The sequence below is a fragment of the Anoplopoma fimbria genome, chromosome 18, assembly GCF_027596085.1.
Source record: "Anoplopoma fimbria isolate UVic2021 breed Golden Eagle Sablefish chromosome 18, Afim_UVic_2022, whole genome shotgun sequence".
Lineage (NCBI taxonomy): Eukaryota > Metazoa > Chordata > Actinopteri > Perciformes > Anoplopomatidae > Anoplopoma > Anoplopoma fimbria.
Genome location: NC_072466.1, coordinates 2947715 through 2972604, shown reverse-complemented (window position 1 = coordinate 2972604; position 24890 = coordinate 2947715). Strand labels below are relative to the sequence as shown.

Sequence of the window (24890 nt, the reverse complement as noted above, 5' to 3'; positions counted from 1 at the left end):
CAACGATTCTGGATCTGAGCTTTGACTCCGACCTGTTGATGTCCTGACTTCCTGCGTCGGAGCGTTTGTTTTGGGGCGAAAGGCGCTTCTTCAGGGCCACGTTCAGTATCGCATGTTCACACACACAGCCTTAACCCGACCCCCACCCTTCCACCCACCCACCACCACCACCCGTCTTCAGAGGAAGGGCGCCGCAGAGACTCATCCAGTCAGTCGTACATTATGCACATGTTTCTCGCCACGGTTTCCTCCTCTTTGCTCACCCCCACCACCCCTTTTTTTTTTTTTTTTTTCTCAGTTATGGAACTGTCGTAGCGTTTTGGCTGAACTGATCCGTTTGGATTCTCATTCGACACAAAGTTTATCTATTTTTAATTTTCTTTTTTTCTCCATTTCTTGGTCGAGGGGTCCGGCTCTATCCCACGACCGATCCTCAGGTCGTCATGAAGGGGTTGGAGTATCAAACCTGTAACCCCGCCTTCCTCTTCCTCTTCTTTTTTTATTTCTTTCTTCCACCAACATTTAGGTCGACGTGCAGCATCACTGACCGTGTTTTTGCCCGTGCATGGTACCAGCAACAGTGTGTTTGTGCAGGTTTGAGAGTGGTGAGGCTGTCCAAGGATGCTCCCATGGTTTAATTATTATCATTTTTTTTTTAATTATTAACCCTCGTGTGGTCGTCACAGTGATCAGCTCTGTTTTTACTGCTTGACCACGGCGTCGTGGAGGACAATACAGCCAACCCCTGCCTCTGCTCACACGGACTGTTGACAAAAAGAAAACATTGACAAACCACACTGATGGACAAGAAACCCCTCGAAGAAATCCTCTGTGTAGCAGATCCTCTTCTCCCTCTTTACCCCTCCCCTTTTTTTTGTTTCAACTCACTGAGTAGTGCCGTTGTTTTACATGAAGGGGAATCCGACTGAATTTTGGATTCAAATGAAGAGTCCTTCGCCAAAAACATATTCATTTAGAAAAACAAATTGTCTCTGTGGCTGTAAACCACCAGTCGAGAGTGTTAAATTGAATGCATAAATTACAATCTACCCTTTAAATTGTTCTATAATTTATTTCTTATTTTGTGTTTTGTGGGTAGGATTAGGTGTCACTTCATTTTCAGATTGGGGAAAAAAATCGTTCTTGAAATGTTATAATTTCCTTTTTTTTTTTTTTTTTTCACATAGATTGCGTCATTTCTGCTAGTGAACTTTCACTAACTTGATCAGAGATGATGTTTTTTTTTGTCCCATAGTTTAAATCGGTGATGTCATATTGATGCACACGTGGAAATTGGTTTTAAGGCTGAGAAATAAAACCAAAAAGCTGGTTAACCTGGAGCGAAGTCTCCCACGCCAGAGACATAATCAACCACGGCTGGGTCTTCAGTTCATTTTTGCTATTTTCATAAACCTTCTAAAGGTAAGAGATCAAACGTGAACATGAGACACCGAAGGGGTCCGTTGTGTATTTTTTCTAATCAGACCCCGTCCAGCTTGTACATCTTATGACATCACAGATTCAAGCTGCTCTACAGTAATGCAGAGTTGGTTTTGGCTGCAGAAATCTCCTGGATTCTTAAATTGAGTGGTTTTCCTCTTACTTACTTTCTTTTTTTGTTGTTGTTGCCATTGTTTGCAACCCTCCTCTTCATCAGCCTACACAGCCTGAGTGCTTGGACTTTGTGCTGTGCATATTGTTCAGTTACACACCTCTCTTCCTTCCTCTCCTAAAGGTGTATTCTACCAAAATCAACTTTTTTTTTTTTTTTGTGACATTGCAGGCTTTTTTTTTTTTCTTCTTCAAATATAATTATTTTGTTGTTTGTTTGGCATTTAGAACACATTGTAGGCGCATTCAAAGTACAAGTTGTGATTTGTTCAATACAGGTACGGAATCTCCATAAAAAAATGTACTTTGCAGCATCAAAGGAAAATGCAATTTGATGATGTTGAATCGTATATTTGGGTTTTTTTTCCATTTGGAGAAACATGAAGCGGTAGATTTCCTTGAATTGCAGGAGAATCCTTTTTTTTTGTTGTTGTGCAAATTAACTCGGAGGGTGAAAAATTGATCCGGTGAAGAGCCCTTATAAACCTGACACCACTTAACTATGCTAATCCTCATGCACGAGTTATTGTTTCTTCTCCCCCTCACCTCCCCTCACCCCTCCCGTCTTTTCATATGAGAACACAGCGAAGGATAAAGGGAGCTCGGAGAGACGGCGCGGCTTGTTCTTATTTTGATATTTTGAAAAAAAACTTGTTCTTTGTTTTTTGGAGTGCTAATGACAAATGGAAGAAATGGAATATCTTTCTGTACCTTTTTTTTTTTTTTTTTTTTTTTTTAGAGGAAAAACAATTATTTAACCTTATATCAGTTTGAGTTACTTACACCCTAGCATAGAGTGGCATATTTAGTTAAATGTATAAAAAAAAAAAAGCAAGAACATAATTCTGTCCTATTTTCTCCTTTTTAATTTTATCGTGTTCCATTTTCTGCTGAGGAAAATAAACTGGATTAGAGGATGTGGCGTGTGAGTGTTCATCTGTGTTTATTTCTTTCCCATAACAATATTTGTTTGAAGCAAGGTTTTCTCTCTGACAATAAACTATGAACACAATAACAGAATATCCATCAGAGTTAATTATTAATAGCGCCAAAGTCAAGCAGAGTTATAACACATGCAGTTAATGATCGTAAACTGATTCTGCTATTCTTTTGTTAGTTCTGTTTTGATAATAACACTTCAGCTCATCACTTCACTGGTCTCTGGTTGGGTCGTAATGATCATTAAAGAACAATAACTAAATGAGGTTACGGTCACAGTTTAGAGCTTTAGCAAATCTCCCATAATGATTGATACACTCTTAATTTCATTGGCTATAGTGGTTATGGAATTCATTTGGTTTCCACCAAAATGAGTTAATGAAAACCTTTCTCATTTAAATATAGAACCAAAAAAGGGGATGAAAGGATATTATTTTGCAGGGTCGTTACAGTAAGCTTCACCACGATAATAATTAATACATTATTCAGAATACATAAACTGTTGTAGTAGCTAGGAGGACTGTAATGGTCTCCAATTTTGGGAAAAAATCTGCGGATGAGGATAAATGAATGTGGTCGAAAGCTCAGGAGAAAGCAGGTGGACCTTGAGTTGATTGTTTGGTGAACTGTTTCCAAAGTCAAGAAAGAGATATGTTTATTGATAACAATAGTGGTGAAGATGTATATTCAGATCCTTCTGTAAAAGTACTACAAGTATCAAAGTATCAAAAGTAAAAATACTACAAAGAGACATAAAAAGACTACAGAAAGGCACAGCATGACTACAAAGAGACACAAAAGACCACAAAATGACCACAAAGAGACACGAGACTACAAAGAGGCTAAACATGACCACAAAAGGACATAAAGACTACAAAGTGACATAAAAAGACTACAAAGAGACCTCAAGGAGACATAAACAGACCACAAAGACTCTTAAATTGACCACAAAGACATTGAAAGACAAAAGACGACTACAAAGAGACACAAAATGACCACAAAGACACAAAATGAACACAAAGACAAATTAAAAACAACAAAAAGAGGCAGAAGCATCGCTCAGTCTGTGTCTTGCTCCTGTTTAGGAAAGATGGTGAGGCCTTTTGCTCTCCAGATTATTGTTACTGATAACACTTAAATACTTCGGTTTACTTCTACTGCTGGATTAGAAGAAGTCCCACATTTATGACACCTCTAGTGTCAATAACAACGGATAAGGACAATTTAATACGGTCTAAATAAACCTCAACAGCAGGCCAGTGGTGGAAGAAGTACTCAGATAGTTTACATAAGTGAAAGGAGTTTACAGTACAGAAATAAAAGTCATGCAACTAAAATTAAAACTTTTACTAAAAATAGTAACATCAAAATATAATATATATATATAAAATATATATATATATATATATATATATATATATATATATATATATATATATATAATAAGTACAAGTACTTATGCAGAATGGCCCATTTAAGAGTTATATATATTATATTGTTGGATTGTAATTAGTAATGCATTTATTAATGTTGCTGCTGGTAAATGTGGTACTAATTGTATGTACTTCATATGCTGCTGGGTCGTGTTACCTACAATAAATACTTACTAATTTATAAGATGATTTATATTTTGTATTAATAATCAAAATCTATAAAGTAACTAGTAACTAAAGTTATCAACTGTAGTGGAGAGAAAAGTACAATGTTTGGCTCCAAAATGAAGTTTAGTCGAAGTATATAGAAGCATAAAATGTACAAGTACATTCAAATCCTACTTCCCACCACTGGACCAGTGAAGAGACAACGAGTTAAGATGTGTTTTTGTTGTAAGCTTCTGTCTCTAAAGTCACTTGTGAACTGTCAAACTCAGTATGAATTTCATTGGTTAAGATAATTGAAGGGGCGTGGCCTCACACACCTGCATTCCATTCAGCTAAATGAGTCAGACTGAGGATAGGTTGATTTAGCTAAATGATTTTCGTTGTGCGTGTAAGTGAACAAGCTTTAGTGAGTTAATTCAATGTGCACAGTGTCAGCAGGTGCTTTAACAGCGTGAAAGGTAAGTGAAACGTTACAAATACATTATTAAAAGTGTCTAGAATGTGACACACTTAGCTAGCTATCCTCAGTATATAAGTGTGACAGAGCTCGTTATAGCCAGTAGTAGCAGTTCATCCGATTTAAGTTACCTTAAGGCAAGGTACGTTTATTTCAATTGCACTTTCTAACCATAAGAGGATTTATAATACTTTATAAAACATAAAAAGACTTAAAGACAAGCTATGAAAGCAACACAACACAATATTAAAAAAAAGTACTTTATTAAACTAAGATAAAAGATGATGCTAAAGCACAGTTGTAAATCACACATGTTTCTGTCACTTTTGAAACTTACAGCACATGTTGCTGATATAACTTGCATACTTTTACTTCAGTCAGGTTTTGAATGCAGGGCTTTTACTTGTAGAGGAGTACTTTTCATACTTTTATGAGTACTTCTTCCACAAACGCTAAAGTGTCACCAAAGAGTTGTTATTTCTATTTTCGAGACAAGGGAAAAAAACGTCTTTGCTTTTGCAGTATTGTTTGTTTTAAACTGATATTTTTAGAAGTAAAAATTACTTCTTTTTTTTTTTAGACTTGCCCACCTTTTATTGGCTTGTATTTTATTTGAATATTTGGGATTCTTCCCACATCTCCTCCATCTCCGTGCTCGGTGCTGCAGGATGTGCTTCTTCTTCACTCAAACAAGCAGACAGAGAGAGATGATCCGATTGAAAGCGTCGCTGCTTAAAAGGTACAGGAAGCTGCATTCAGAGTTTTCTGATCTCTTTACTTTTTTTCACATTTTGGTATGTTGCGTGTTTATGTTAAAGTCTTTTTTCCCTCATAAATCTACACTAAATACCTCATAATGACAAAGTGAAAACAGGATTTTATAACACTTTGCAAGTGTATTAAACTGAGAAACAACAGGCAAAAACAATGTTTTACATGCACTGATTAATTAAGAGATTATGGGCTGTTTTGCTTCCATAACATGTCTTCTTTCAGACTAGTGGAAAGAAAACATCCATAATATACATTCAGGTGTTTATTAAACTACTTTGTATATTTGCGTCTGTAAATTTCTCCTAAATTCACCAAAAGTTACCATTAGATAATGCCTCATTTGCATGTTTAAACATAACATTTCATTAAACTTGTAATACAAAAAAGAATTGTCATATTGTAAGTAATCAGCTGGGAAGTTTCATGTTGATATCTATTAGTTATTTTTTTACCCTATTCACCTGTAGTGTCTTCAACATGTATGTCATTTAACAAAACATATCTTTAAAGGTTGTTTTCTCTAAATGAGTTTTTTCTCAGACTCTGATCCATAAATCTCCACTTCAGTAGCTCTTACATACACCAACCTTTACAGTTTCATTCATATCTATATTCTGAAGGTTTCTACAGAGGGGTTTGTTCATACATCATTCATAACCTGATTTATGCAACATTTTATTACTAAAAACATGGAGAAAACACACACAATCTACAATCGCCAAAAAAAGCAATTCTTGCTCTCCAAATATAAGTTTTTAATTCCAACAGTGCATGTTTTTTTCTATGGTGTTCCTCAAGATCTATATATATATTAATGTGGTATTTTGAAGGGATTAAAAAAAAAACATCTGATCAATTCTTGAGTGGCACCAAATGTCATCAACACAAAAACTGCTGGAACAACTCATGAGACATAAGTGAGCACGGGAATGATATCATTCATATACGTCTATTATAACGTTCTCAGCCTTTATACACGGTATATAACAGAGTCATGACTAGAACAACTTGACACAGAGCGCTCAGCTGCATCTTAAATTAATCTTCAGGTTCCCACCTTTCATATGATATTACCGCTTCTGTGTGGCGTCTACTGTTGACCTTTTCATCTCCACATAAAGATCCCAAGCCCACCTTAAAAAAAGACAAAAAAGGGGTAATTAAGGACATTTACTCAATTAGCTTAACCCTTAATGACCCACACTGAATCTCAAAGAAAGTCTAAACACAACATGTGACTTTTTTTAAGTATCACTGTTCACTATAGAGGAAGTTTGAACACTAGATGGCGCTCTAAGACAGGTTTCCTCAGATCTGTATTTTTGCTCCACATGTTTAACATAATGCTTTATGGAACCAGCTGATGATTTATTGAGATCAAACATATGAGAACTGTCGGTTTTCTTCTTATCAACTTGTTCATTTGGCTGCAACAGAAAAATGAAGTTCTCCTCCTCTTCTTCTTTCCATCCCTCACGTCTGCTTTCAGGTCCTCTCTCCATCTTTTCTTTCCTCATCTTCCTCTCTCCATCTCCCGTCCCTCCATGACTAAAACATGTCATAGGCGTGTTTTCTCTTCTACATCTTCTCTCTGTCTTCACATTAAAATTCACTGGGTTGATACTGGTAATACTGGGTGAGTTTAACCACAGTATCCACGGGCTTAACCATCAACACAAGGTTTGTTTTCTCACCTGATAGAAATAATACAATAACACATGAATAAAAACACCAGATCGAGGTTGACCTAGTATGACGTCTGTATTATATTATTATTGATCTTCTATTCCATCCCTCTGTATTTTGGGGTAATTAAACTTTATTTAAACACCACAAAAACAATTAGTTTGGACATGTGTTGTGTTGTTTTGCCTGTTTATGGCTTTATGTTAATAATCATTTCATTGCCTAAATATTTGAAAAAGATAAAAAATGATTGTCTTGTTTGCTTAAAGTGACCTGAATTATTGTTTCATAGTCACGTGTGTTGCATATGATCTGTTTCCCCGTCTGTCTCTACTCTGACAATTATGTTTATTCCATTTCATTCTCTCTCATTCTATTATATTCTCTTCCATCCTATTTTCTTTCATTCTATTCTCTTCAATTCTGTCTTATTCTATTCTATTCCATTATATTCTATTCTCTTATGTTCTATTCTTCTTTTATGTTCTATTTCTTATGTTCTATTCTCTTTCATTCTTTTATATTATTTAGCATTCTATTCTATTCTCTTTCATTCTGTTGTTTTATTCTATTCTCTTTCATGTTTTTATCTTTCATTCAATTGTAATCTCTTTAATTATGTTCTATTCTCTTATGTTCTGTTATATCATTTTGCATTCTGTTCTATTCTCTTATGTTCTATTCTCTTATGTTCTATTCTCTTATGTTCTATTCTCTTATGTTCTATTCTCTTATATTCTATTCTCTTTAATTATGTTCTATTCTCTTCTATTCTCTTATGTTCTATTCTCTTATGTTCTATTCTCTTATGTTCTTTATATCATTTTACATTCTGTTCTCTTCTTCTTCTTCTTATGTTCTATTCTCTTTATTATGTTCTATTCTCTTATGTTCTATTCTCTTATATTCTATTCTCTTATGTTCTATTCTCTTATGTTCTATTCTCTTATATTCTATTCTCTTATATTCTATTCTCTTATGTTCTATTCTCTTATGTTCTATTCTCTTATGTTCTATTCTCTTATGTTCTTTTATATCATTTTGCATTCTGTTCTATTCTCTTATGTTCTATTCTCTTATGTTCTATTCTCTTATGTTCTATTCTCTTATGTTCTATTCTCTTATATTCTATTCTCTTATGTTCTATTCTCTTATCTTCTATTCTCTTATGTTCTATTCTCTTATGTTCTATTCTCTTATCTTCTATTCTCTTTCATTCTTTTATATTATTTTGCATTCTGTTCTATTCTCTTCTATTCTATTGTAATCTCTTTAATTATGTTCTATTCTCTTATTCTCTTCTATTCTCTTATGTTCTATCTTATGTTCTATTCTCTTATGTTCTATTCTCTTATGTTCTATTCTCTTCTATTCTATTCTCTTATCTTCTATTCTCTTATGTTCTATTCTCTTATGTTCTATTCTCTTATTTTCTATTCTTCTATTCTCTTATATTTATATGTTCATTTCTTATCATTATTCTATTTCTCTTATCTTCTATTCTCTATTTCTTATGTTCTTTTATATCATTTTGCATTCTGTTCTATTCTCTTATCTTATATTCTCTTATGTTCTATTCTCTTATGTTCTATTCTCTTATGTTCTATTCTCTTATGTTCTATTCTCTTATGTTCTATTCTCTTATGTTCTATTCTCTTATGTTCTATTCTCTTATGTTCTATTCTCTTATGTTCTATTCTCTTATGTTCTATTCTCTTATATTCTATTCTCTTATGTTCTATTTTTATCATTTTCATTTTGCATTCTCTTTCATTCTTTTACATTATCTTTCCTTCTCTTCTCTCCTCCTCCATCTGTTCTCTCCTGTTCTACTTTAGTGGAGTAGTTGTGAGTCGGCAGGTGGAGCTGCGCGTTCAAACCTTCAGGAGGGTCCACGAGTCCCTCACACACACACACACACACACACACACACACACACACACACACACACACACACACACACACACACACACACACACACACACACACACGGCTGTCAGAGAAGCGCTCCAGCCTCAGAGAGAGTAGTCGGTGTTTTACCGACACCGGGACCGGACAGACTTGTGTGTGTGCAGAGTTGGAGGAGGAGGTTCTCCGGTTCTGTCGGGTTGTTTTCTGTTTGTTTGTTCTGGGTTCTATTCAAATGGGATCCTGACAGCAGCCGGGCAGCGGGCGCCGCCGGCTCCTCCTGGCCGGAGAATGAAGCGTCTCTGTCGGAGGGTGGCGGTGGCTGTGGCGGTGCTGGTGTGGCTGGGAGCACTGGTTTACCTGCTGGTGCTCAGCCGGAGGAGGCTGCCGGAGCTCGGTACCGGTGCAGGAGGAGGAGGAGGAGGAGGAGGAGGAGGAGGAGGAGGAGGAGGAGAGACTGCGTTCAACCAGGTGAAGTAGAGATGCAACCTCTCCTACTGTGTGTGTGTGTGTGTGTGTGTGTGTGTGTGTGTGTGTGTGTGTGTGTGTGTGTGTGTGTGTCTCCTGTAATAATGTAATAATGTAATAATGTAATAAACCCACATTATGATGAGTTTATGGCATTAGTGGGTGTTTTCATGTCTTGTAATATCTACATTATTCAATGCTGGAATAAAACAAGATTCAAAGTCTGTATTTAATATTGCAACATCACAATGAATAACATCTTTTGAAATGAAGCTAAATCAAACAAATTGCCACTAAAATGTACTCGATGGAGCTACTTTGCAACTAATTGGCACTTGGGTGTGAAATTGCAGGCATTTCTTTTTTATGAGACTTTTGTTTCATGTTTTGGAGATGAATTCTTAATATGCAAGTAAATCAGACAAAGTTCCCTCTGAAATGTAGGAGAGCTTAATTCAAAACACCAAAAGTGCCAAACCGTGAGAATTGAAGTCGGGTAAATTAGTATCACTTATATCCTCCCTATGCCACCACAGGATATTCATATAATAATGTATTCCTGTCTGCAGTGGCTCTACTTAACTTTTCATATCCTAAGATATTACTATCAACGTTATTCCTATAATATACATGCATCCACTACAGAGGCTGCTATCGCTGTGTAAAATCATAACCAGCATACTGGGGCTGCTTTTTCTGAAGGTAATTAGGTAGATTTTCGACCCGGCCTGGTGTCTGCAGCCATCGTGCTCTGCAGGATGTCTGTTATGCAAAAGACCTGCAGCACGTTAACTGTGGCTGGTGGGATAAATTGTATTGATCGGGGCCGCTCTTACCTTGTTTTATTGAACCACTGGAGCACACACACACACACACACACACAGACACACACACACACACACACACACACACACACACACACACACACACACACACACACACACACACACACACACACAAACTAGAAGCATGCATATTATCAAGAGAACACTTTAATGTAGGAATAAAGGACACAGAAATATCATAAAGTTGTATTAACACTACATAACTTGCATTACAGACACAAGTTGATGAATTTAATAGAAATTCATGATGTCAGACTTTGCAAGCACGCCCATTATCAGCCCATCTGAGAATGTTATTAATGATGCCAGACTAATGTAGGTGGGTTTTGAGCGCATGAGCGAGAATTGATTTTCCAAGGAATCAATACAGAGATTATTTTTGATGGAGGGAAAAAAAACACTTTTGTGTGCAATGCATTTCAGAGGGCTGCTGCATATTCAGCTCCTCCGCCTCACGCTGGGACTCAGCAGTCTGTGTGAGAGTGACAAGTGTTTTATGTAGAGACAACAGGAGAGCACAAGAGCTGCATGTACAGTCTGATAGCTCTCCTCTCAGCTCTCTGTGTCTCTGTGATAGTTTCCTAATCGACGTATGTTTGTTGGATCACAGGATTATTTGTTCTTTCTGACGGCAGCCTGTCGAGACCTCTGAGCTAACGGTTGCTCGTGTTGCAGGTGGTCCGTGAACTGAAGCGTATACTCTGGTGTCATTCTTGATGTGAGCATCAGGTGAATGACTGAAATGTGAATTGCAAATGCAAGCTGGATGAGAGCTTTCAGGAAAGGTCTGGTCATCGGCGTAAATACACATTTCTGTTTGATCGCCTGCGGGTGAGATTCACGTGTGACCCGTTACGTTTCTGTGGTTTTAGAGCTACAGGTGTTTTTTAAAAGACTCCAGACGGAGGAAACCTGAGACACTGCGCTGCCACATTCAGCTTCTAGAGTTGGCTGCATGTTTCAGAGCAGAGGCTTGTGATGGCAGCAGGTTATAAAAGCACCAGTTTGTAGGATTTAGGGGAATTTATTGTCAAAAAAGGAACATTAAATTCATATATATGTTTTTATTAGGGTATAATCATCTGAAACTAAGAATTCTTGTGGTTTTTTTAGCTTAAAATGAGTGTAAATAATCTCACCTTATTCACATGTTGGTGTGTGTGTGCCTACATTCTAATATCCTACGTTAAAAAAAGATACTAGATATTGGGTTTTGGGGCACATTTTGGGGGTTTTTGACTTAAAACTGAGCAATTTCACATCATTTTGGACGATAATTATTTATTATTTTTATAAACTTAGATAGCACCCAAGAAGAGTTTAAAGAGTAAAACTAGCTATCATTAAATAATAACTTAATTACACATACAACAGCCTTCTATTGAAACTTTAATTCTTCTGTACATGTTTGCCCTGTAAGTTCATATTCTGTAAATCAAAAGATCAGATTCATTGTAGGCTGTTTGTTCACGAAAAGATGTGAAGAAAAGTTTACTAAATATTGTACTTAAAGATAAGAATACAAAAGTTAAGCTCAGACACCGACTCCTGATGCAGAATCGTAGTGAGATAGTGAAGAGTTTCTAGGGTTGGTCCCAATCATTAGTCCAAACTGAAATATCTCAACAACCATTGGATGGATTGCAATGAAATTTGGTGGCGGATATTCAAGTTCCCAATTTTTCAAATGCCTCATCTGCTAATTAGTTCAGCACAACTGTTTGTACAGACATTCCTGGTTCCCAGATAATGAATCTTAACATAGTGGTGACCTCTTGCGCCGCCATGAGGTCGACATTTGCTGTTTTGAGTTAAATGTCTTGACGACTTTTTGACATGAAATTAGCTACACATTCATGTCCCCTTTTACGATAAATTAGAATCTTTGGAGTTATAATCAAGCTGGGCTGGCAGGTGAAGGGGTCAGCTGTTGTCCAGGTGCATTAAGAAAACACTCCAAAAATAAAGTTAGTTAAGTAACGGAATGATTTCAATTTTGGAGAAACGTTGCATAATTCAATATTTGTGGAAAAAAAGAGAAGCCAGTTAGTTAAAGTACGATAATTATGTGTCAACAAAAGCTTTTTAAACACAAACGATTTTTTAAATAAGAAGCCACTGTTTGTCTTAATTCTGAGGCTCGCCTTCATTTGGTGTGAGTAGGAGGTGCTTTTCAAGTGGCGGATAATTCCGACGTCGAAGCTTAATCTGCTGTTGCTCTCATTGTACGTTGACCACATAAATGTGAGCTTTAAAATGTAATTAAAGTACTTCAGTAGAAGGGTAGAAACAGCTGCAGCCACTTAGCCGATCAGGAGGAGACAAAGAAGAAGAAGAAAGAAGAAGAGGAGGAGGAGGAGGAGGAGGAAGTCGTGTGTGGACTTGTTTCGTGAGATTTGAGCCTATAATCTAATGAGAGAATCTGTTTCTGTGTGTGTGTGTGTGTGTGTCATTTTCAAGTCAGGACACACACATGCTGTAACACACATGGGCTAATACTCGTGCCAGATACGGACTCGCCAACTTAATCCTACAGTTTTTCACACCCAGTGTAAAGCGGTAGGCTCTGTCAGCAGGTACAGGAGCGCCTCGTATCATCATTACCACGCTCACAGTCTGTTCCTATCATTAACAAAAAAAAGGAAATCTAAATTGGAGCCCCCTCTGGTGCAGCGGCACATTATTCAAGCATGAGCTAAAACAGGATCAGGGAAATGATACAGTTCTAATTAGAGAAACCAAAACAGAAAGTACATATACGTGGAAGGTGTGTGTGCGCGTGTGTGTGTGTGTGTGTGTGTGTGTGTGTGTGTGTGTGTGTGTGTGTGTGTGTGTGCGCTGAGCAGAACTGAACAACGGCAGCAGGCTCAATACATTAAATGGGAAATAAATTACATATTTAACACTCTCAATGTTACAACCTGATGTTCTCTACACTACCAGTTATTTCCTTAAGGCCATAATAAACTTTCTGTGTCACAATGAATTCTACCATCGTCGTCAGTGAGCGTCCGTGCAGGTACAAGCAGCCAAATGTAGTAAAGCAGAGGCATGTCTGTTGTCCAAGTCGGCGTCTTTTCTGTCGAGTACATCCTGCTCGACAACCTGTTTCCCCCCTTTAAAAAAACAAAAGGCAATAAAACTGATGTAATCGACCGCAGCTCTCAGGTTCTAACATTAACAGCAGAGCTTGTTTGCTGTTTACAAGCAGTCTCTGGTGTTGTGTTGTGTTTGACCGATTGTGGAGTAGCAGGCTTCACCCTGGTCGGTCCTGGCTCAGACGTCTCCTGTTGACCAGATAATACAAAGAGTTTAAAAAGTCCCTGTTGTGCATTGTTGCTTCTTTTCTGTTTCCAGCGCATCTGAAGTAACATTACATTACATTACATTACATTACAGTCATTTAGCAGACGCTTTTATCCAAAGCGACTTACAATAAGTGGATTCAACATAGGTATTGAAGAGAACTACTAGTCACCAGAAGTCATAAGTGCATCTCCTTTCTTAAACAAGCATCTAAGAGCATAAACCAGATTAGTGAAAGGAAGGTGTGTTTCAATACCCATTGATCCATCCTATTGGTATGAAAAATGCAATGTCCCAATCAGACGGTGACCTCTGGTTCTGCAGAGTGAAGCCAATGTGAAAGTGTCTTAAAGCTGCATTCTCTCTCCTGTCCACCAGGGGGCGACTCCTCTGGTTGTATAGAAGTCTATGAGAAAATGACTCTACTTCTCTCTTGATTTATTCCCTCAGTAAACATTGTAAACATGAGTTTATGGTCTCAATCTCTAGTTTCAAGTCTTCTTCAATACAGCATGATGTTCATTTAGTAAATGATGCTCCATTTAGAGTCAAACAGACCATAAAGCAGGGGATGCTTTAGGGCGGGGCTACACACTGATTGACAGATTGCTGCTGCTAGCAGAGCCGTCTCTACGTCACTCCTCATTCAGAATATGGTTCCTTCTGTTTATTGGTTGCATAGTGTTTTTGCTTAATAGCAAATCCCTACTTTGTAAATGCTGCAATATGTAGGAAAAGTAAAAAGTAAAATGATATGATTTGGAATGAAGCCTAAAAAACCTAAGGTGATTTAACAGCAACTGCTTCGTTTTAGATGCTGTTCTTTGCACGCAATTAAATATCAAATTGCTCTATATAATTTAATCTGCATGATATTTATACTGCTAGTAACCTGCTGTGTGAACGAATGCAATACAAGTTGTTGTTTGTTTGTGTTGACTTTTTGAAAGGTCCAGACAGCCAAAATTGACAGGAAAAACTCCTGAGTTGCTTCTGGTAAACTTGTCACTTTGTGCATCTTTTTATCCTTTTGATTTGGAAAAACTCTTAATCATAATTACACGGTAGCACAATACAATCTGGAAAAGCACGGTTTTCATCCAGACACCAGCATATGTTCCTGCGATTATGCATACTTGCATGTAATCAGATGTTGTTTACATGGGCTCTTACCCTCATCATTGGCCTAATTACAGTATAATCACATTATTAATGTGCATGTGAATGTAGCCTGTGGTTGAGTGGGACAGCTTGCAGGTGAGAATATGCAGAGGTTTGTAAATGTGGAAACAAACAACAGGTCTTTTGTTTTTTTCTCTGCAGGAACATCTGTACAAAAAAAAATCTTCCCTTTCATCTGTGAATAAATGTAGCGTATTTGTGTTGCGAGTCTAAGCCGGACTGAGAATGTGTTAGTTTTGTCAGCAGTACTTGTGGCGCTGTGCGCTATTCAAATGCTAATGCTGACTTCCCATTTCCCACAGGATTAGCCTGCACTCCTGTTTACCTACCAGCACGACTACTTCCTGTACAGGGAACGCCACTTCTGTTCACACACACACACACACACACACACACACACACACACACACACACACACACACACACACACACACACACACACACACTTATATGCAGGATCACACCCTCATCTGCATGTGCACACAAGAAAAATGGTATTTCTTGCACAGAGGGGAGAACACACACACACACACACACACACACACACACACACACACACACACACACACACACACACACACACACACACACACACACACACACACTGAGAGAGCCTTTGAAGCAGTGTGTTGGAGTGTGCCCGTGTCCTCAGGCAGGTTGGCAGGGGATCTTTTATGGCGTTTCTGTCTTCAGAAGTCCAAACATGAGAGGAAACAATCTGTTGGTTCGTTGAATACTGAAGGACACTCTCTGTGTGAGTCCCCCCTCACTGTGTAACGGATGATTGTGAACCGTCCCGGAGCTGGAGGACAGTTCAAAATAAGACAATTTACTAAAGATTCTGACTTTTAAGCGGTAAAAGCGATCCATGTGTGTCAGCAGATTGTTGGCTCTGATGCTTCATTAACTCTTGACACTATGGTGGACCGCGATCACACCAAGACCCACTGTTGCTTTGTTGTGTTTTGTTGTCTGGGTAACACTTTCTGTGACGCTCATGTCTGAAATGCATTATAAATATACTTTTAATGCATTTTATATCTGCTTATATCACTGTGAAGCCATAGTTATAAACACTATGATTAATAACAATATTCATAACATATTAAAACGCATGTTATAATGACTTATAATGTCAAGTAGCATTATACAAAATAGTAGAGATATAAATATTTAGATTAAATTTAGTGAGTTTTTCGGGGGAAACATTACATAAGTTAAATGTAAACGTCTGTCGTTCAGTTGTGTAGAGTTTGAGGACTTGAAATGTTTACGTTTTGTGACTTTTTCTTGCATAAGCACTTATAGTGACTTATAACCATAGAGAATACAGTGCTGTTAAATGTGGACATAGACTCCATGATGTCCCCCGTTGTGAAGCTCAAAGCGGCCGTTGCAATCTTGGCAGTGAAAACACAAACTGGATGTTTCTCAAAGTCGAGGAAGGATCCGTCCGTTGGACTGTTCCAATGTTCAGGATCCTTCAAATTCTACAGAGGACCGAGTCCTTTTGTGTAGGGGTTACTGGAGGATGCATGTGTGTATCCTCCGCGCTCCTAAAACACCCACAATCCTGTGCGCACAATGCATTTCCTTTTCCAGGAATTGGAATCAGGGGTAATATGCTATGAAACCTTCAGTTACTTCACTCAGCAGTCTGCCAAAATCTGTTTCTGAACAAATTTGAGGCGAGAAATTGCCAATCCAGTATCTGAAGCTTCACTCAGTTTAGATCTACAAGGCCTTAATGAGCCTGTCACGACGTTGCGCAGTGACAGACTTGTAAATAGAGCTTATATTAGCACAAATTTTCACATCTAACTTTGTGAAGTTTTTTGACCAAACCAGAGTTTGCGATTGTCGGAAGTGGAAAGTCTAGACTAACCAAGACAGCTTTGAAGAGTTTCATCTTGTTTCTGTGGAGTTTGATGAAGTTACAATCGAGGAGGTCTGGTATGTTTGAGGAGAGCACAACAGTGTTTGTGTTTATCAGTCAACAGTTTGTCATGAGTTACTGCTTTTTAAAGAATTTCTTATCATTGTTCTTTATGATTGTTGAAGTGTGTTCTCCATCAGCGGGGTGATGTCTGTGTGTTATTGGGCCAACTGAAGCTTAATAAATATTACATTATTTATGGTTTATCTTAATATTTGCAGTCATTAGTTACTTATGAGAGAGAGAGAGTTTAGATGTTGATGTCTCACTCTGTCCAATCTCTCTTTTCCATATTTCCTTCCCTGTACGATTATCAGCATGTGTCAGCGTGACGTACTTTTCTCTTCTATCCAGACGGAGGATTTTCTCTGTTGCAACTTTCTTTGCAACTGAAGCTCTCCTTCCATTCCTGTCTCAGTTTCTCTCTCTCTCTCTCTCGTTTTCTGGAGGAAACAAGATCGATGCACCAATCTGTGTGCTCGCCTCGTGTATCACAACGCCCAATCGCACACACACAATACCCGACGCCACACGTTTACACACACACACGCACACACGCGCGCGGGTTGAAATTATTCATTTCCCCGTCATATGCAATGCAGTTATTGTTCCTTTCTCCTTCCCTCTCCCTATCAGGAGGTATTCACATGGACAAGAGGAGAGGGAAATGAGTTTTCACTGCGGCTATAACCAGCTCCCAGGGAGGGAATCATAATAATAATGTTTTATATGAGTCTGTCTGTACAGCGCGGCCCACAGGTTGGCTAACTAGCCTGGCCTCTGGCTCAGAGGGCCTCATTTGTGAAACATGTTGGGGAAATGAACCCGTCTGTGGTTCAACAGCTACAGTCGCTGATAAATCACAGAAGTCACCTGCCAGTTTGCTCCTTTGGCAACCGGAGTACATCGCTTTGGAGAAACGTAAAAAAAAAAAATGAATCTCTTGCCAAATTCAATTATTAAACAGCTGAATTTTACAAGATGTTAAGTGTAATGGGTTTATGTTTTTGTGATACTTTGTGTTGGACTGTAGAGCTGAAATGGCAGCAGACCAGCCTTTTAAAAACACATTACAAGGACAAATTAACAGAAGAGGTTCTCTTATTAATACAATGATTCAACTGAACACGTTCAGAAATAACATGAAAATATTTCACTCTCCCATTTACTCATTTATTTATAGTCTTTACCTTCTGCAGAACATATCAACTGTAGCCATACTCTGCACAGATCAGCCACATTTAATGCTAACTCAACATTTCTTGCAGCTGCTTCCCAGTCAAGACTCTGCAGCAGTTTGAGCTCCATTGTTTTATGTTTAGGGAGTTCATGATCATGTTGTTAGAATACAGCAGGACTAAAACAGGGATCGGACTAATGACGTGTAAACCTTTTGAGATTGAACATGTATTTTTACAGCACGTTCTCGCCCCCAGGTTGTCAAATACAGATTCTTTGTCACGCTGCTCTTCGTCTGATACTGAGACACGACTCACCCTCGAGCTTCTGTATGAGACAACCACACTGTAAACCGCCATTAATAGATGCTTAGAGAAAATGCTCTTGAAATGTGATGACACAGTATAAAAACCTAAAGAAACTAAACAGAGGGCGGGGCAGAGACGAGGTGGACGGGTCAAACAGACTCTTCCAACCAGGAGGCCGGTGTTCGAGACCGGTATTGTTGAGTTTTTGTGAAGTTGCGTGTTTTGCATCATGGTAAGGCTTTTGTTTTAAGCCCAACCGCTAGAATTTTAAGAAAGAAATAAACTTTAACCGTAGTGGAGCATCATAGTTTGGCTCGCTGGGCCTCCCAGTGCGTTAGAAAGTGACGCCAAGGGTCCTAAAAAAATCCCCAGTATGTGACCAGTTGTGATGAGAACGTGTTGATTTTAAATACCAATAAAGTACCGAAAATGTAAATGGATCAAGCAGCAGTTAAGGCGATGAGTTAATAGACTGTCTTTAATCCTAGCAGAAAGAAACTGGGTTTGTGTGCCATTGTAAGTCATCGCTGTGAGCCAACATGAACAATATCCGTTCCCTGGAGCAGACACTCCTCTATTGAACGTAGCCGTTAGTAATGCTAATTATTACACCTGTGCTTTTCCTGCTATGACGCCTTAAAAGGCAATCAGGCGTTCCTCGTCATCTTGTCAGGTTGGACTTTAGCACCAGGAAGTCTGAATTATACAGCTGAAAGTGGTAATTATCACTGGTGACTATCCATATAATACCATTTCCCCTTCATAATATTAGTAAATATCTTGTAAAACTACATGTTGAGAGTATCCTACTAACAGAATAAACAGCTATCTTTCAGCCAGGAGTCTGCTGTTCGATCCCCGTCTGAAAAAAAGATGTCAGCGTTGATGTTTTTGTCACGTAACTTGCGTATTTAAGTTACGGCAATTCTAAGTTGTTTCATGTGGAGACAGAAGTTTATTTTGAAAAGACTGTATTCATGTTACGAGCAGAAATTTGCACTTGTTTTTGGACCTTTAGTAGGAAAATGTTGGCGTAAAAATAACCTTCAAAATGTTTGAAAACACAGTCTGATAGTTGTCATATTTGATTGCTTACATTTAATAACCATGCTGGTAACTTTAGTACAACACTGTTGCATTTTGCCAAATATCTTCGACCCCAAACATTCTCTCTCTCCACCATCTAATCTGTCGTGTTCCATTGACTCACTGTCATTTAGCATTGAGAGAATATTTCTACAGACCTCCTTGTCTTTCCACCCTCTTCTCCTCTGTTTAACAAACTCATAATCCTCTCCCCTACTCCAAGTAAACTTCAGAACTTTGTCACTAGGAGAAGCTAGTTTTTTTGCTGACGCTTTATGAAAACATGTTACGAGACAGCCGGTAACGTTGTCTCACGGAGGAGATGACGGATAAGTTAGTGAAGAGCTTTAGTGATTTCTTGTTTTGCTCCTCTGTCGCGCTGATATTATACACAGACAGGCAATTTGCAATCACTGTGGCGTTCCGGCGTTTAGAAGCATGTTTCTCACAAAAGCAAAAGAAAATATGTTTTGCATTTTTTTATTTCCCCCCGTCCTTGATAAATGATTCAGATGATTCAGAAAAGAAACAGCGAGAATCAGCATAAAAATGATTTTTTTTTTAAAGTTGAGGATGCGGAATAATCAAGCATCTTTGACTCAAAATGATCCCCCCACACACACACACACACACACACACACACACACACACACACACACACACACACACACACACACACACACACATATAAACACATTTGAAGACTGAAAGCAGTTGATAATCAGCAGTGTCAATAATTCACAGCTACAGATGTGTTTGGATCACATTCATATGTACATCATTAATGTTGTATTGATATCAGTGTCGTGTGAGTGGCAGTTTGTGCGCTAGTGTGTGTCCCCAACTCGTGCTACACACATACATACGTTGTGTCTGTGTAACTGACAAGCACTGAAATGAGCTGTCGGTAAAAAGACATGCACCGCTCTGTTACGCTACACAACACATGGCTTCACACTATTTGGTTTGTGTGTGTGTGTGTTTGAGAGAGAAAAGAGAAGCCATTATTATCCCCGGAGTTTAAGAAACCAGTTCACTGTCAGCTTTCCACAGTGGCCAGTATTTATTTTTTTCAGAAACCTGGTTTCCATAATTGGGTTTAGGGTTGAAAAGAAACCAGGTTAACACGGCGGCTGCAGGAACCAGATTTCTGGGTAATGAAGACATAAACAAAAGTGCATGTGCATGATAGTGATTGCAGCAGCACAGGTGCATGAAAGGAAAGATCATTACTTGTAACCAATATATTAAGTAAAACTGAAATAAATGGTATGAATTGACTACAAAAGTGCACTAAGCAGAGAGAGATCTGCAACAACCACTGCTGTCATTAAACGAATACAAACCACAATTGCATAGATACACTCACTGCACCGCCCTTTAGCTGTTAGTTCTGTTAGCTGTTAGCTCTATTAACTGTTTATCCCTGTTAGCTGTATTAGCCCCTTTAGCTGTTAGCTCTGTTAGACCTCTGCAACCATGAGACGTCCCTTAGCATACAAATATTAGTTTGATAGGGCCAGCAGTGTGCACGGTTAGTCCATGACAGACAGACACAGAGATGCACGCACATGTGCACACACACAAAACCAAATACATAATCTCCTGGCAGGGATAACAAACTGCTTGAAACAATCAGACATTCATAAAACGAAGTGTCATTTCAGAGCCGTGCACTGGGAAGCTGTTCTCCAATGTCTTTCCTCACCAGAAATATCGTTGGTTCATTTGTTCAAACGCTTAAAACGACCCGTGTACGTTTTCCTGTCCAGCGGCCTGACGGTCGTCTCTGATTGCAGAAGGGGAAGGAGTGTGATGTGGTTTCACGCCGCTATAGAGGAGCACAGTGTGGATGGTCGGATGTACTAACGTGTGACTCTAAACATCAGATGCTGCAGTTTTATGTCAAAATTGCCTTTTTTTTAAACCATGAAGCTGACCTTTTTCAAATCTTAACCAAGTATTTGGTATGTTGGTGTTCTGTATTTTTGGATAGGGGTTGGAAAAATCTCTCTTTGACAGCCAAATTGCCTTATTTTAATGGTATTATGACAGGATTTGTAGTTGGATATAACCAAACGTTTGAAGTTTGTACCAGCTTTGTGATTGGAAAGCCATGGTGTAAATAACCCTATTACATTAACATATTTTAATGTAATATTTTGCGAGTTTTGTAGGCTTCTAACACCCTCTCTGATATCCTGAATTTCTGCCAGTAGCCTGGTTACTTTTGTGAATGTCAACATAGTCAGAGAGAGGAAGGGATAGTGTGTGTGTGTGTGTGTGTGTGTGTGTGTGTGTGTGTGTGTGTGTGTGTGTGTGTGTGTGTGTGTGTGTGTGTGTGAGTGAGCGCTCTGGTGCGAAAATTATAATTCTCACCTTGATGCATGTAGGATTAAGCCATCAATCTAGTTTATAGAGAGTGGAGGGTAAAGTGAGGATAAAGAGACTGAGGGAGAAAGATAACAGAGGGGGAGAGAGGGTGGGGGGGGAGGACCACAGAGGGAAAGTCAAAAAAACAGCACAAAGGAAAGAACAAGATGGAAAAACAAAAGCAGTGACAGAAAGGGAGGACAGAAAAGTACGAGAGAAAGCGAATACGAGATGAGAAAAGAGCGTGATGCAGGGGCGGATCTAGAAAGATATTCATGGGGTGGCAAGAGGGGGCAGGAGATTTTGAGGGGTGGCACCCTGTGGAAGAAGTATATACAGTATGCCGATTTAATTAAAGCCATATCAATCAATATTTACTTGGAAAGCCCCCACATTTAGATATTTTGACTCAATAACATTATACTTAATTTATTGTGGGATGAGGCCTTACATTTAAACATAAAAGGTTTCAGACAAAATTTTATAAATTATTACTGAATAATTACAAAATCAACCTGCCTTACAACAAACACCTGCACTATTACACCAGCATGGGGCTAAAAATATATGCAAAGAGAGCTGCAATATGTACTTTAGTTAACAATAAGCCTTTGGTATTTGTCCATGAGATATTCCTATCAGATGTCAATAATCAGTCCAACTTGAGTGCAAATATCACTTTATTCACTGATTCCAATAATTTACATACAATATAGATTCAACCATTAATATAAATGTGGCATTTTCCCATGTTTGGTCACAAACAGTACCTAAATACATCAGTACAATCAGTGGAACTGGAAAACAACAGAAAGAAAGTGCCACAGTTCAAAAGAACATGACGTTGGCATGCCTACAGGAGCTGAATGCGGCGATTACCATGTTGTTCAGCAAAACGCCTCACAAACTTATTTAGATCAATAGCTTTAGTGCGTTTGGATTCAATGCTGAGTACAGCCAAGCTTGACAATCTCTTCTCTGTCATAGTAGACCGCAAGTAACTCTTTATGATCCTAAGAGTTGAAAAGCTTCGTTCACAAGATGCACTGCTCACTGGTAAAACTACTGCTATTTTACACAACCTGAACAACTCATAAAAAACATCCTGGTATGGGTCCATAAATTGAACAAACTCCATCAGAGTGGTAGGACTTTCCATTTCCTTCTTTTTTCTCTCCAGTACTCTCCTTGTCTGATGCAGTTTGTGTTTAAGATCCTCAATATTTGAATCATAAGCATTTCCCAGTAAAAGAACTGTCTCCTCTCTCAAAAAAGTAGTACTTGACGGATTTAGTGCTTGGACACCTTGCATGATGTTACAATTTGTGTTGGAAAACCTTCTGTCTATTTCTCCAATCATGTTATCCATAACTGGATAGTAGACATTGACACAAAAAGTGTGTTTGCTATCTGGAACTACATGCTGTCCCAAGGTGGAAGGGATGACACTATCTTGAAGTGCCTTTGATGTCTGTCTGTACCTCTTTCGGTTTCGCTGAGTTGTATCAATGCTACTCTCAGTATTACCTCAAGAATGTAGTCTCTCTGCCGCGCCGCTTGCTTCGTTCGTTCTCTCGCGGCGCGCCTTCCTTGTATTCAAAATCATTGCCGGCGGGACACTCGGGGAGGGGGGGGCAGGCGGGATGGGGCAATATTTCCTGGTTGCATTCACTTGCAGTCGGACTTTTGAAACCTCGCTTTTTAAATGTCTTGTAAAAGCAAAAAAAAAAAAAAAAAAAAAAAAAAAAATATTTGCGCTGCCAACTGGGGTGGCAGCTGGGGTGGCAAGGCTTTTTTTTAGGGTGGCAGTTGCCACCCCATGCCACCCCAGTAGATCCGCCCCTGGCGTGATGCAAGATAATAACCACAAAGAGAAAGAGAGGATTCAGAAAATTTGAAAAACAAAGAAGTAGGGAGTAGGAAAAGAGAGACAAATATCTGACACGCACACACATCCAGTCAGGCGACAGGGAGCAAATGGACTGCTTTAAAGCGGACAGAGAACAAGCTGTTTTTACGCTGTCGCCAGTCATTTGTGCTCCGTGTGTCATTTCTGCGCTCAGTGCCGGTCACAGCCGGCGCCGCCCGCCACTGCCTCCGTGTCAGCACCAGCTCCTCGCAATGCTGCTGCCGCTCTGTGGCGAGGTGGGTTGTTATATCGAGGGGTCACTTAGCAGACGACAAAACTCTTCATGAGTCTCTAAGTTTTATCATTTGTTGTCCCACTTTGATCTGCGGAGGACGTCCTGGATGGACTGGGGATGCGGTCGAATAGGCTTTTTTGGGGGGTTTGGAAGGTTCATAAGTGAGTGAAATGACCCGTATGACACGTATCTAAGTGGCAGCCATGATTGGAGCTGGAAGAATTCTCTAAACGCTAAGGAAAGATGCTTCAATGCTTCCTAAAACAGATACTTAAGGGACCAAATTGATGCCAAAAAGCTGATAACGTGATTGTAATCATCACCGGCGTCTCAAAAACGATAGTAAAGTTCCATGATGATGCTACATTGTGAACAACAAAGCTGATTGAAGTTGAAACAGTCGGGAGCTAGTTACCGTTAGCTGTCCTGCTTCTCAAAATGGTGTATCAAACAGCTAACGTTAACGGAGGTTGCATTGAGTTACATTATGATGCGTTCAAGCTCTATTCGGTAAAAATGACCATGAGGCAAAGCTAAATTATAACGTTATCATGATGTGTTTTTGTAAAGTTACATTTTTTGGGGAGAAACCATTGACTATATATAAGGAGTGGACGTCATTTTGTGATGTCACCCATTGGTTTGTGGACTGCGTTTTTAAAGCATCAGGTCCATTAAGTCGCCATCTTGGCTTTTGCAACCAGTGAACAGAGGTCACATTTTTTTGGACTGTGGAGGAGTGACGTAGAGACGCCATATACGGCTCTTGTAGCAGCCTGTCAATCAGTGTGTAGCCCCGCCCTAAAGCATCCCCTGCTTTATGGTCTGTTTGACTCTAAATGGAGCATCATTTACTAAATGAACATCATGCTGTATTGAAGAAGACTTGAAACTAGAGATTGAGACCATAAACTCATGTTTACAATGTTTACTGAGGGAATAAATCAAGAGAGAAGTAGAGTCATTTTCTCATAGACTTCTATACAACCAGAGGAGTCGCCCCCTGATGGACAGTAGAGAGGATGCAGGTTTTAAGACACTTCTGCATTTTATATTGGTGCCAATATTGAGAAAAATGTCATGCAGC

The 24890-nt window shown here is 38.9% G+C and overlaps 1 protein-coding gene across 1 annotated transcript in view; it reads left to right on the top strand.

Moving 5' to 3' along the window:
- Window positions 1–9267: 9267 nt before the first annotated feature.
- The window catches only part of galnt14 (UDP-N-acetyl-alpha-D-galactosamine:polypeptide N-acetylgalactosaminyltransferase 14 (GalNAc-T14)), a 157541-nt gene continuing 141918 nt past the window's right edge, over window positions 9268–24890 (top strand). The window contains exons 1-2 of the mRNA XM_054619043.1: window positions 9268–9373; window positions 11162–11169. Coding sequence (XP_054475018.1) covers window positions 9268–9373; window positions 11162–11169 — 114 coding nt within the window. The remainder of the gene's footprint in view (window positions 9374–11161; window positions 11170–24890) is intronic.